General features: G+C 50.2%; 1 protein-coding gene across 6 annotated transcripts in view; it reads right to left on the bottom strand.

Annotated features, from left to right (window-relative positions):
• Positions 1-14,353, bottom strand: part of DGLUCY (D-glutamate cyclase) — a 62,411-nt gene that overhangs the window by 4,692 nt on the left and 43,366 nt on the right. For all 6 annotated transcript variants that reach the window (XM_090271299.1, XM_090271303.1, XM_090271301.1 and 3 more), the window contains exons 10-12: positions 13,551-13,699; positions 6,784-6,903; positions 2,770-2,921 (exon numbers count right to left, since the gene is read on the bottom strand). In XM_090271299.1, the coding sequence (XP_090127425.1) occupies positions 2,770-2,921; positions 6,784-6,903; positions 13,551-13,699 (421 nt within the window). The remainder of the gene's footprint in view (positions 1-2,769; positions 2,922-6,783; positions 6,904-13,550; positions 13,700-14,353) is intronic.

The raw sequence follows: 14,353 nt of genomic DNA, 5'->3' as shown, positions 1-14,353 counted from the left end.
GGGAACCTTCTGAGCCATCTTGGGAAGAGCCCAGAGAGTATGGAGTTAGAGGCACCCAGACTCAGACCTCAGCTCTTCCTCTTAGCTGGCTAGTGCTGGGCAAGACACCTTCCTTTAGTGGCCTCAGCTGCCATTGTTTGTAAACAGAGACATGACCAATCCAGGAAGGTTTAGGCAGGAGGGAGAGACAGAGCGAGAGACAGGCAGAAGGAAAAAGGGAATAAGAGAATGTAAAAAAAAGAAAAGAAAAGAAAAGAAAAAAAAAAAAAAAAGAGGCAGCGACAGCTCCCGGTGCCTGCCCCGTCTCAGCCGCTGCTTCCAGGAACCACCTGCCTCTTGGATTGTCTTCCCCAGACCAACCCTTGTCCAGGACACAGGAAACCAACCCTCTTCTATCCCAGGGTCTCAAACTGTGGTTCCTGCAGCAGCAGCAGCAGCAGCAGCAGCAGCAGCAGCAGCAGCAGCAGGAAACTTGTTAGAGACAGTGACACTCCAGCCCGCCTCAGACCTCCGGAATCGGGAACCCTGGGGTGGGCCCCACACTCTGTGGTCTAAGATACCTGTGAGGTGATTCTGATGTCTCCAGTGTTTGAGAACCACTAAAAAAAGCACTGCTTTTATTCATTCACTTGCCCATCTATTCATCCACCCACCCACTACCCATCATCCACCACCCCACCCAGCCAGCCAACCACCAGCCACCCAGCCATATGCATCCATCCATCCATCCATCTATCCATCCAGAAAGGACTTACCCAGCACTGTGTTTCCCTCTGCTGATTGTTGGGAAAGCAGATACAAGGGACCTGGTTCCTGACTTCCAGAAGGTTTAATTTTTTTTTTTTTTAACATTTAGTATTCTATGCCTTTGTGGGGACAAGACTGGGAAAGGGAAGCCGTCAGTGGCATGAGGCTGGTTTGGACTGGCTGGGAGAGGCCTTGGGGTCAGGGTGCAGGCTGACCCAGCATGGGAAGCCCCTCCCCACACCCTGACCTGGGCCCTGGGTCAGAGAGTTCCCTCCACACGGAGCTGGGCAGCTCTTGAACAAGCTCTTCATCCATTGAACCAGATCTGCTCTTGTAACCTCTGCCTTGCAGCCTGCTTTCTGCCTGACCCCTCCTCCAGGAAGCCGTTTGGGTGTGCGAGGCCTCAGGCCCCAGGTCTTCTCTCCTCTGGGGCAAACACTCCAGCTCCCTCCATGGTTTCTCAAGGCGGTCCAGCCGCCCACCCTGCCCCCTGCTTGTCCTCAGGTGAAACTGTCAGCTCACAGGTGAAGTTACTTCTGACCTGGGATTTAGGTGTAAACTCAGGGCTTCGGCCCCATTTCCCCAAGATCCAAATTACTCTGGAAACTTCCCACAGAAGGTGTTCTTTGGAGACCGAGGTACCCCCAACGCCCACCCCCACCCGCCGTGGGTGCACCAGAGGAGGTAGGTTGGGTCTGGACTCAGTCAGTGGGGTGCGGCCTGCTCAGGGAGAGCCTGGGAGCTGAGCCTGTGAAAGGTGGCAGAGTCTCCCTATGGCTCAGGCTCTGGGGCTGGGGCCAGAACCGCTGCCCCATGGACAGGGCTGACCTCTCTCCTGCATTTTCCCGCCGTCTGTGTGAGGTCACAGAATTCTCACGCGTCTGCCTTATGAGTGTGTGATGCCCGCCCCCCCCTCGCCACTGGTCCACTGCGGAATAATGCCCTGATCACACACAGCCCTTCAGGCAACTGGCTCTGCAGTCAGACGAGCTCACGCAAAAGCCCCCGGTGGGGCCCCATGCCCTTGCTCGGGGCCCCGGTGTGGCTCCCTATCACTTCTCGATGGGACCCTCAGGGAGGGTGCTGCGGGTTTCGTGGATCCAGCCAACATGATCTCCGTCTGCCAAGGGGCTTTTAATGACTCCGCACTACTTGGAGAATCCAGTTGAAATCACAGATCCTTGCCCGGAAAGAGCCATGTACGGAATAGTCTTGCCAAGTGGTTCAAAGAACTCTTGACCCCGCTTTGCAGATCCTGGGCTCAGAAGCCCTCCTCCGCCCCACCCCAGCCCTGAGCTGGTCCTCCCCCAGCTCCTGGGTCTCACCGCACCTCCTTTCTGGAGTGCCTCCCCTTCTACTGGGTTTACTCTTTCCAGCCTCCAGCCCCAGGATCGTCTTCCCACCTTAGTCCCCCCACCTTAGCACGTTGTGGGGTGGCTAATTGTCCCGTCGCACTTGAGGTTTTAGTGTCTTGGCTGGATGGTAAACCTTGGAAGGGGACGATGATAAGAACACCTGCAGCTACAGGCTACCTCGTTTTATTGCACTTTGCCTTATTGCGCTTCAGAGATGTTGCATTTTTGCTAATGGAAGGCAGGACCCTCCAGTAAAAAGGTCGTGACTCATTTTATGGCGAAACCTGCTTTGTTGCGGCGGTCTAGACCCGAACCCACAATATCTCTGAGGTCTGCCTGTGTATCCAGTTCTTCCAACAATGCTGCTAGCCCCCATTGTACACACAAAGGAAATGAGGCTCAGAGAGGTTAAGCAACTTGCCTAATGTCAAACTAGGAGGAAAATGGTCACTGAGATCAGGTCTGCCATAATAATTTAGGATCCTGAGTAAGTCCAAGGTCACCCCACCCAGTCCAGCTGGGACACCTTTGCTTTTAGATAGGCTCTGCCGCTGGCTGTTGACAGGCAGCAGAGGTGTTGGCCTGTGGCTTACAGCTCGGGGCCCCAGGCCTACCCCTCACCCAGGGAGAAAGTTGCTTCCACAGAGTGGCCGTTGGGGTCTGTTACCTTATTGATGGATGGGAGTGCCTGAGTCCAGTTCTGTTCCCCGGGTGCTCTGGAGGGCCCAGTTGCCTTCTTCAGGTAATGTCCATGGACCTCACATGAGTTCAGGATGTACAGAGCGCAGGCCAAGGCATAGCCTCCCCAGTTAGAAACACCTGGAACAAAAAAAGCTTTCAACCCAGAACTGGAAAGCTCATGCAACCCACCATCACTCCGCCTCCAAGCGTCAGAGCTCACCCCAGCAACAGTCTCAAGGCCCGGGCGGGGCACCAGTGGAACCTGGAAGTTACTGGAAACCCAAATTCTTGGGCTGTAGGCCAGAGCTGCTTAATCAGAAACTCAGCAGGAGAGTGGGGAGCAAGCTGAGGTTTACTGAGCCTTCCACGTGATTCTGATTCAAGTTAAAGTTTCAAAGCAATGCTCTAAACCAGCGGTTCTCAACCTGTGGGTCACAACCCTTTTGGGTGTAGAACAACCCTTTCACAGGGGTCACCTAAGACCATCAGAAAACACATATATAGTTACATATTGTTTTTGTGATTCATCACTATGCTTTAGTTATGGTTGGGGGTCACCACAACATGAGGAACTGTATTAAATGGTCGCGGCATTAGGAAGGTTGAGAACCACTGCCCTAATCCATCTGGGTTATGTACTGTTAACGACCCTCAGAGAAGATGATTCAGTTTCTGAGCAGAGGAAGCCATTCCAGAACTCTCCCTCGCGGTATGGCTATCCTGTGACCTCAGGCTGTCCCTGTCCTCAGAGGGGCAGGTACCAGCTCCATCACGCTGTGCTGTAGCACCTCTTCCTGTGCTTGAAGATGGCACCCAAGTCAGCCCCACTTCCTTCCTCTTTGGTCAGCCAGCTGCAGAGGGCTATTTCCCATTTTGGGGACTACCTCATTGGCTCTTCTCTGAAACCCACTTGAGTTAGCTCTCCACTCGGTTGAAGAAGGATTGATTCAGGACCTGCTAAGATCTAGGTGCAAGAGGATCAAAAAGGAAAGAGGACCTTCCAATCAGGGACCGTGTGCACAGCCGACCCCAGGGTGGCACAATCTGTGAATGAGATGTTCACAAAGGATTATGGGAGCACTGAGAAGGGGCACTCGTTCTATCTGATTTAGAGAAAAGGGTTGTTTAATATGGGCCTTGTAGGCTGGGTAGAATTTGCTAGAGGAAGTGCGAAGGTAGGAAAAATCCAAATACCCACTGAGTATAAAGGCACGTGGCATGAAAATACAAGGCATATATCAGAATATGACTGGTGAAGATCACATGAAAATAAGACCATATTCCACTGATTCTCAGATGCACTTTTTTTACGTTTACATCTCTGAAATTGAGATGCCTCTTATAGTCATTACTATCCTATGCTTATAAATGGCAGTGTTTTCCTTTGTTAGTGGTACGTAACACAATGGTAATTCTTGTCATCGATGGCCTCCTATAGTCCATGGAAGAGAGGAACTTGTTTTGATTGAATACTTGTAATGCGTGGCACTGTTCTAATGCCTTACATGGATTCGCTCCCGGAGTCCTTACAATAGGCCTGTGAGGTATAGGTATTACAGCAGCCCCTCTCTATATCATGGTTCATTTATTGCGGCCTCACTGTATTGCGAGATTTTTAAAAATATTATATTTAATTATTTATCACAGAATTTTCGCTACACATGGGATTTTGCGGTACTGTATACGTATGTTGTTAAAGTTACGTAGGTTTAAGAGTGTAGAATGTGTTTAAGAACATAAGTAGTGTTTATGAAAGTGTGGAAAAGGTTAATAAGGGAGTGAGAAAGGTTAATAAGGTACTGGGAATGGTTTATAAGTGTGTGGGAAGGGTTTATAAAGCCTTAAAATATATATAAATACTAAAAGAAATGTAAGGTTCCTACTTTATGGATTTTCACCTATTGCAGGGGGGTCTAGAACGTAATACCCGCGATAAGTGGGGGAATACTGTATTACTATCTTCATTTATAAAGATGATGAACAGACACGGAGGGGTTAAGTCACTTGCCTAAGGTCACACAGCTCGTAAGTGATGGACCTGAGATGTGAACTCAGGCCGTTGCCTCCAGAGTCCATACTCTTTAAAAAAAAAAAAAAATTTTTTTTAAATTGTAAATTATAGTAAAAAAAACAAAAAAAAACCCCACATAACATAGAGTGGACCATGTTACACATTTTCAGGCAGACAGCTTAGTAGTGTTAAGTATATCCATATTTTTATGCAACTGCTGAGCCCATACTCTACCTCCATGCAAGTGTGGAAAATAAAAACGTATTTGGGTGGATTGAGCAGCGGCCTGTGAGCCAAGTGTCGCTGGTTCGATTCCCAGTCAGGGCACATGACTAGGTTGCGTGTCAGGTCCCCAGTTGGGGGCACGAGTGAGAGGCAACCACACAGTGATGTTTCTCTCCCTCTCTTTCTCCTTTTCCCTCTCTCTAAAAATAAAATAAATAAACAAATAAATAAATTATTTTTTTAAAAAAGTATTTGGGAAGTAATGTAACAGGGAAAGAGAAGTGTCGGAAATGCAGGTTAACCAGGCAGAAATGACATAAAATGGGTGTGTACTGAGCGTGAGGATTAGAAGCTGACATGCAGGACTAAAAATGCTGATGGTGTCATGGTGAGATTTTCGCCCCCTGCCATCACCTGTCACTACCTGCCTTTTGACAATGTCTATAGTGTGGTTGTTATATCATCTTTCCAATGGAAAAAGATTAGACCCATGCAGTATTTGAGCAATGATGGTGCCATGCATCGCTGGAATATGGGGTACATAGTGGGGGTCAAGGACACGAGGCCGAGAGGCCCCAAGGCCAGGAAAGGGGGCTGGACTTGCGCCCACGTGCAGGGGTCCTGCTGTTGGAGGTCCCATGTGACCTCAGTCCCACTGTACACTTCCGTCTCTGCGCTGGCTTGGGGTGCAGCCCCAAACAGGACAGGATGGCACACCATTAGGGTCAAAGCGCCGTGGGCTCGTGGGCTCGTGGACCCTGTCGGGCCCGGCCAAAGCTGCGCCTGACCTCACTGACCTGTCCCAGGTCTGCCTCCATCCCTGGTGTCGGGAGTGGAGGACGGAGTCGACAGGGCTGCTGAGCCTCTTGATCCACTGCCCCGGGAGACCCGTCTGCCTATTGCGCCCCGTCTGCTACAAAAGCAGCAGGTCTCTGTGAGCGCCCAGCCCGGGACTTTACAGAGGCCCCCTCTGACCCTCACAGAGACCCACTGCACGGGTGAGCACAGTGGGGCTTGGAGCTGGGAGCCACCATCTGCCTGCCTGCCTCATTCCGGAGCCCTTGGTCTTCCTCGTTGACATGGAGCTGAAGGACCAGACACGATTCTCTGTCTTGAAGTCCCAGCAGCTCCCAGCCCTGACTGGAGGGGCCCCTGTTCAGCTCTCTCAGCCCCCAAACCTGCAGACCTTCATCCGAAGCCTTCATTCCAAATAACCCTCTCCCCACTGTCCAGTGGGGTCACCTCCTCTCTTCAGGGGACTCAACCTGCTGCTGAAGTCACTGCTCAGGGACGCAGCTGGCCAAGTCCACGGGGGTTGGTTGGTGATACAAAGAACCTACATTCTGGGTGCAGATAAACTTGAGGGATCCTGGCGACCTCTCTGGAGGCTCGCTTCCCCTCGGATCCCAGGCCCCAGGATGAAGGAGATCAGCAGTTAATGGATCTGCCAACAGCAGGCAACTCGGGGGGCCCAAGGCTTTCTTCTTCCTCTTCTGGGCATCCCGCTGGGAAGCTAATCGAGAGTGGATGCCAGAGACATAGGTCATTGGACATCTTTTCAGATACTCGCCATCTCTACATATTTGCTGGGTGTCTGTTTCAGGTGTTTAGCCTGTTTTTTAATTGGGCTGTTTGTTTTCTTATTGTGAAGTTTTCAGAGTTCTTTGTATTTTGGGGATAACAAGCTTCTGGCTGGACAGGCTCCACGGCAGGTCCCCCCACCTGGGCCGCCAGGCCCACCTGGCCAGTCCTCTAAGCACTCACCGGCAATGACAGCGAAGTCGGCCGCCACGTCACAGGCGATGACATCCCCATTTCGTATGTGGGTCTTCACGGCCTCCTTGACTTTGCCCATCCCAAGCTCGTTGCCCCCATCACCGACCCCTGGAGGGAAGACAAACCGAGTCAGTATATAGGATCAGGCCCAACGGTGGGCGGTTGTGGGGCAGGGCCACCCCTCGCGTGGGCCTTGCTGCCTCCGGGAAGGGAAAAGGGTGGGTCTGGATGTATTTCCAGACAACCAAGGGATTTTGTACTTCTCCTTGAGATATTTTAGAAACTTCTCTAGTTACAAATGAGTCAAAGTTTGGAACTCACCAGAGCGTGGCTACGTCTCCTACTGAGTCATGTTCTCTAGTCACAAACAGGTGTGGTGAGCACTTCCCCTGCTCCTGCAGTGGCTCTTGCTCAGGGAGGGGTCACAAGTCCCTGCACCCCATTCATATAACCAGATGGCGTCCCATTGGCTGAAGTGAACTGGTATAAATTTTTTAAGTCAATTCTCTAATTTACTTTTAAGGCTTCTGTTTTAAGAATGTGAAATGTATGTATGTCAGGTAATTTTAACCTACACCAACCAGAGGGGAGTTGCCTAATCAGGAATAAACTGCCCAGTGGCAGTTGGTGAGCCTTTGAAAGAGACCACAGTCTAAAGGCCAATCTGTTAATCAGCACCAGAGGATTTGTTAATTAGCATAATAAATGCTAGACTAAATATGTTTGAATAGATACATATTAGAAACTATTTAATCCATTGGTGAAATTAATAGTGTTCAAAATAGGTGAACTGGCTAAAAATAATTAGCAGGCACCTCCGCCCTTGCAGGAACAAGATGGAAAAATCTTACAAGCCCTGCAGTCCGTATCCTTTGAGGGGGTTCTCTAGCAACCCCACTGGGTCTCCTCTGTCCGGGCATTTCTGGAGCATTCTGTAGACTAGAGGTCGGCTGAGTCTGCCTGTAGAAGATGGCTATAGTTGCCTCAAGATAACTGCCCACCCAAGGTGCTTGTCCAAGTACCTTGAGAGCAGAGCTGGTCATCCCAAGCCTTCAGAACGGTCGTATAATCAGGTGTCACTGAACAAGGACACGTCCTGAGAACCGCGTCATTAGGTGAGCTGGCTGGGCCAACATCAGAGCGCAGCTACACGGACCCAGACGGCACAGCTCACGGCCCCCCTCGGCCACGTGGTCCTGCCTGTTGCTCCCAGGCTACAAACCTGGGTAGCATGCTAATGTACTGAAAAGCGGGCAATTGTAACGTAATGGTATTGGTGTGTCTAAACATAGAAAAGGGACAGTAAGAACATAATATAAATGGTTTTTAAAACGGTGCACCTGTACAGGGCACTGACCGTGAATGGAGCCCGCAGGACTGGGAGTCACTCTGGGTGAGGGAGTGGGTGAGCGGTGAGTGGGTGGGAAGGCGCAGATGTCACCGGACACTACTGTGGACTTGTCGGGCACTGTGCTCTTAGGCTACACTAAATTTATAAAAAAATATTTTTATTTCTTCAACAATAAATTTACGTCCACTTATTGTAACTTTATGACTTTAAAAACTAAGAACTTTTAAACTTTTTGACTCATCTGTAATAATACTTAGCTTAAAACACAAACACATTGTTCAGCTATACAAAAATATTTTCTTTACATTGTTATTCTATAACTATTTTCTATTTTTAAATTCTTAACTTTTTTACTTTTAAAACTTTGTTAAAAACTTTGTTAAGACACAAACACACACATTAGCCTAGGTCTACGTAGGGTCAGGATCATCAGTGTCAATGTCTTCTGGCTCCACATCCTGTCCCACTGGAAGGTCTTCAGGGTCCACAACACGCACGGAGCTGTCCTCTCCAATGACAACGAGGCCTCCCTCTGAAATCACCTCCTGAAGGACCGGCCTGAGGCTCTTCTTGAGGGGGTGTCACTGTTTTCTGAAATATGTTTGAGGTGGTTTGCTTGGTTTGTTTCTTTTTCCATCCCAGGTTGGCTTGTAAGCAGATAATGCACCACGAACCTTGCACTCTGTTAGTGAAAACTGTTCAGGGTTGGGGTGCAAATGTTTGAAGGAGCCTGTTGAGGTCTGCAAAAGCTTCTGCTAAGCCCTTCGCTATTTATTTTCTCGGGGGTTCTTTTTTGTTTTTTTCTCCCATAGGTTCCTTTTATCTTGCTTCTTTAGCTATGCGTTCCTGTTCCAGTTCTAACCACTCCTCATTAATGGGCTCCTCGGGAACCACCTCTCGGAGCTCCCCAAGGTCGTCCTCACCCACAGCCAGGTGAGCCCGTCGGCCACCTCAGCCACAGCCTTGGTGGGTTTTACAACCTCCTCCTCCTCGGAAAAGCCTTTGAGTCATGGACAAAGCTCTTGAGTGTCTTCTTCTAGATGCCACTCATCCTCTCCTTGGTGACATCGGCTCACCCCGAGCAAGGTTCTTGATGCAGCTGTAGAAGCTGTAACCCTTCAGGATTGTATCAGTGTCTTCTCAGGTGTTCCTTGGTTGTAGCCCGGGCAAAAGCCCTCTTCAGTCAGGAGGCCTTAAAAGCTGCTGTTAACGCCTCGATCTGTTGTTTGGATCAAGGAAGTAATGTTTGGAGGGAGAAATACTTTGATATTGGGACGAAGATCATCAGTAAAAGGAGGATGTCCTGGAGCATTACCAACAATAAGCAAAATCTTGAAAGGTATGTTATTCTCCAAACATACCTCTCCATTTAGCTGACACAGCAATCCAGGATGGCGTCTTGGAAGAGGAGCTGGGTCATCCATAACTTCCTATTGCTCTGGTACTACACTGGCAGGGTGTGCTTAGTGATGAGCTTGAAGGAGCTGGGCTTCTCACTGTGCCACATCACAGAGGGATGCAATTTGCCGGCAACATTGCCCCAAGGAAGACTATTCTCCTTGCCCTCAAAGCCTTGAAACCTGGCATTGACTCGGCCTCCTTATGGGTGATCATCTATTCAGGCATCTGTTTCCAGGATAGGGAGGTTTCATCCATACTGACTATTTGCTCTAGCAAGTAATTTCCCTCCACCATCAGTTGATCTAGAGTTTCCAAAAATTGTTCAGCCGCTTTCACATCAGCGCTCACACACTCGCTATGCACTCTCACGCACTACGGTGAACAGTGGCTCTTCACCTGTTTCTGTCACCTCGCGCTAGCAGCCACCTCAGCGCAGTCGGGTCCAGCCTTTTCTTTCAACGTCGCAAACCAACTTTTTACTTTGGTCCTGTTCCTCACGGTGCCGAGAGGGACATGCTTCTGTGTCTGGTCTTCGATCCAGGTCCCTGGCAGCTTCTCCACGTCTGACATAGCCCCTTCTCAAATTCCTGTTCCTCTCCGCGCCTTCCATGGAGCAGAGCCTTTAGCAGCTCCTCTCACTTGCTTCTTGTTCTTCCAGACCGAGGCTCTGGTGAAACAGGACGTGCCTGGCAGGAGCAGTGGCCATCACCGAGTTTCTGTCTTCCTAGTCCTCAAATCACTTTTAATTTCGTTTCTAGGTCAGTCACTCCACACGGCCTCTTACCGGCAACATGAGCGGTGATTTTGTAGCTTAGGGGCTGAGATGATCAAAACGCGAGATTGAATCAAGCACAGGAGAAAATGATGTAATCAAGAGATGCGGTACACGGGAGCTGTATGAGGCTGTGGGCAGCCCAACAGGATGTTCTGCTTTACAGCAAACTTTTTAATATAGAAAGCGTGCATTCTAAAATAGCAATAAAACATAATATAGTAAATACATAAGCCTGTAACAGCGGTTTGCTATCATTAACAAGTATTGTGTACTGGACACAGTGGTATGTGCTGTATGTCTCTGCTACTGGTAGCGCTGCCGGTGTGTTTTGCCAGGGTCAGCACGAGCACGGGACTAATGCAACGCGCTGGGACACTAGGACAGCTACGATGTCACTAGGCGACAGGAATTTTTCAGCTCCATCATAATCTTATGGGACTGCCATGGGCTATGCAGTCCCTGTGGACTGAAACATCATCACGCCTTGCATGATTGTACAACAGGGTTTGCGTTGGTTTCTACAAAGGCTTGGACTAGGTGGGAAATTCACCAGAGGTTAGTGGTCGTTCTGAGGTGGTGGGAGGGGAATTAGAGATGCCCACCCGAGCATCAGAGAGACCTGGACTCCGTCAGCTAAAGAGTTATGAATGACCAAATCCCTCAGGCCTGCATCCTGAGGGTCTTTCTCAGAAGTTTTCCAGGTCCAGGACAGCCCACTGAAGGAGGGGAACAGTAACAAGGCCAGCTTGGGTGTTTTGTCTGTTTCTGTCTCTGCTCTTTAGCATCTTATGAGTTCCATCCTGTCCGCGGCCTCGTCTTCCTGCCCGAGCCCCAGAGCCTCCGGGAGGGGCAGGGCTGGGGTAGCACTGAGAGGCCATGCCTTGGTTCTCATTCCGGTGCTACGTGCACACAAGGCAGCCCCTGGGGAAACTGTGGAGCGGGTGTTGATGGAGCAGAGGGGAGAAAGGACGCTCAGGGGGTGGCCCCGCGGGGCACGGGCTGTGGGAAGCCACCGCTGAAGCCCCCCCGAGGCCGGCCAAGAGCAGCAGGCGGAGGCGCACAAAGGGGCGGTGTGAAGGCACAGTCATCTCCACCTGCGCGCTCTGGGATCTTGGGGAGCCTACACGGGGGCGGGGGGGGGGGGTCAGCACTGGTCGGGGGTCTGTTCAGGGGGGGAAGAGCAGTGCCTTTGCGCTCAGACCCTTTCCTTCTCCACCCTGGATCCTCCCCCCAGGCCCAGGGCGCCCCCCCCCCCCACCCGCCCAGAGAGACAGGAAGCACAAAACCAACTGCATGTGGACACCACCCCCGGGGCCCCTTCTGGGAAAGACCAGAGCGGATTTGCAGAAATTTTCTACTCAGGCTTTCATTGTCTCAACAAAAAGCCTAAAAGCCTAGGGCGACTAATGAGCCTGGGAAGCACTCTGGAGTGTTTGAGAGAACAGAAAAACACAGAATGGCAAACAGGCCTTAATGACTGCAGGGACTGGCACCTACCCAACCCCAGGGGAGGAACCCTGGCTCTCCTTACGAGTTACAGCAAGCTTTTCAGAAATTCACAGATTCCATGAGAAGCTGATCAGGTAGGGTCTTGGGAGTCTGGGCTCTGGGCTTCATTCTCCCAGCAACACCAATTAGCTAGGCAACTTCAAGAAGCCCCCCTAGGCCTCATTTATGGACACTACCTGCCTTATCTACCCCTCAGGTTTTTTTTTTTACATTTTAAAAAATAAATCAATCTTTTAAAAAAAATTTATTTATTCATTTTTAGAGAGAGGGGAAGGGAGGGAGAAAGAAAGGGAGAGAAACATCAATGTGTGGTTACCTCTTGCAAACTCCCAACTGGAGACCTGGCCTGCAACCCAGGGCATGTGCCCTGACTGGGAATTGAACTGATGACCCTTCGGTTCACAGGCTGGTGCTCAATCCACTGAGCCACACCAGCCAGGGTTACCTAATAGGGTTTTAAAGAGGCTTAAACAATGAAATAAGTGTGAAACCTCTTTGAAAACTATGAAGTTCTATACTTTACACAAATGATCACAGTATGATATTGTTAGCAATCAAAATACTGCACTAGTCATATAGTGAGCATATTTAATGTTAATATGCTTCCTAAGATTGTTGCAGGCAGTTGTCTGACAGATGTGCGCAGAGCAGGAACGGCCAAGTGCAGAAGGTCGCCAGGGCAGAAAGCCCCGGGTCACTAACAGCAGGCAAAACTGGGAAAACAAGGACCTCAGCCCCGGGGTGACCTTTCCTCCCCTAGCATAGTGCTGGTCATGCAGTTGAAACCCCTCAATTTTTCCTCCCTAAGGATCATATCTAGGCCTCAGTTGCGTTTCAGCTCCAGGACCAGAAAATCAGCAAAACCAGACACACAGCCCCATGGCTGCTGATTCCCCCGACTGACCAATCGCTGGAGACCACAGTCCTGAAAGGACGCACTTGGGAAGCTGATAAATATTCTGTTGAGACCCTCCCCTGAGACCCACCCCCCTAAGATTCCTGCTTGCGAGAGAGAAATAAGAACCCTAGGACGAAGGACCCAGGGTGTGCTTTCCCTCCCCCGCCCCCCAAACAGGCGTGCATGTCTTAAACTCTAAGGGACCCCACGAGGCTTGCAATCAGGGGAGCAGTGGGCAGTGGCAGCTCATCCCAGGTTAATCCCTGGAGCCGTCTCCAAGGCCCCCTCTCTTCTGACTTCCCGGTGAGCCAAGCAGCCCAGCCTGGGCTCTGCTGCGGCCTCTTCTAGACTAAGCCCTTTGCGGTCGCACTGTTCAGAGTGTGCTCGTGCTGAGGCCAAAACCCTGCTGGCTTCGCGGCGCTTGGTCTCTTGACTAAAATCTCTCCCTCAAGAAGACAAGAACCGAGGTCTTGCCAGTAACAAGATGATACATAGTACACATGGTACATTCATCTTATACGTGACCAGAATAACATGCCACGCCTTGGTTTTATTATTATTATTATCCTATTATTAGCTTTAATATTTTAAAGCTGGGGAAATAGGATATGCTAGGTTAAATGTCATCTTCCTCTGTTGCTTGTGGGAACACTGGGTTTCTAGCTCGTGATGTCATTGTCAATAGGGGCTATGATAAACAAAGGCTTCTCTGGAGCGGAAAACAATGGTCCCCACGTCCCTCTCATCCTGTGTTCAATAGTCAATAAAAAGGCACCGAGTGCTGCTACATTCTTGTGGAATTCTTGGTGCCTCTTGCTTACCGGTTGATGAAATTCCAGGAATTTTCTGGGCTGCAAGGAAAAGATCATCAATGGGATCCACCAAATGCTTGATGTTCATCTTCCTCGCATTGTAGTAATTGCCATCGGCAGCCCTTCCTGCGCGCTCTATCGCCACGAGATGGTCGAATCTGCCAGGAAGCAAGAGCACAGGGTCCTTATGGAGAGAGCGGCTGCTTTGGGGTAGCGCCCTGCCTTCAGGTGTGCGAAGGACACTTCCTTTTTTCTTTGCTTTCTTCATTCCTACAGAACTTGGCTGAATGTCTACTATGCACCAGGGTCTGTGCTGGAGGCTAATCTATCCAATCACTGTAAGAAATGATATCAGAATCTTTAGCAATTTATTAGTCAGAGGCTGTGAGAGCAGGAAGGCCCTCAGTCCGGGTCAGAGCCATGGATGATGCAGGTGCCCCGTCCAGACTCCATTAATCATTGGGGGAGCCGGCACCCAGGGGTTTGAGTGTTGGTTGCTGCTGGCCCACTGCTGCCCTCTTCCAGGATCTTGTTCAGTTTACAGACACAAAGAGACCAAAAAGTAATGGAAATATTAGACCAATGAATCTGCCGCAAGATAAACTGCTTTGGACAGAAAGAGACAGAGAGATAAGCGGTACAGCTGGGGTGGGGATAGGAACACAGGCCGTGAAATCAGATTACGCAGGCCCTCAAGCCGCTGGCTCTGGGTAAGTTGCTTAACCTCTTCAACCTCATTTCCTGCATTCTGTCACTTGACCTGACAACAGGACCTGTCTCCTGCAGCGTGGAAGGGGTTAAGTGAGCAAGAG

Source organism: Furipterus horrens, unplaced genomic scaffold, assembly GCF_987537825.1.
Source record: "Furipterus horrens unplaced genomic scaffold, mFurHor1.1.pri manual_scaffold_3, whole genome shotgun sequence".
Lineage (NCBI taxonomy): Eukaryota > Metazoa > Chordata > Mammalia > Chiroptera > Furipteridae > Furipterus > Furipterus horrens.
Note: the sequence above shows the minus strand (reverse complement) of the source record. Positions and strands in the feature narration are given on the sequence as shown.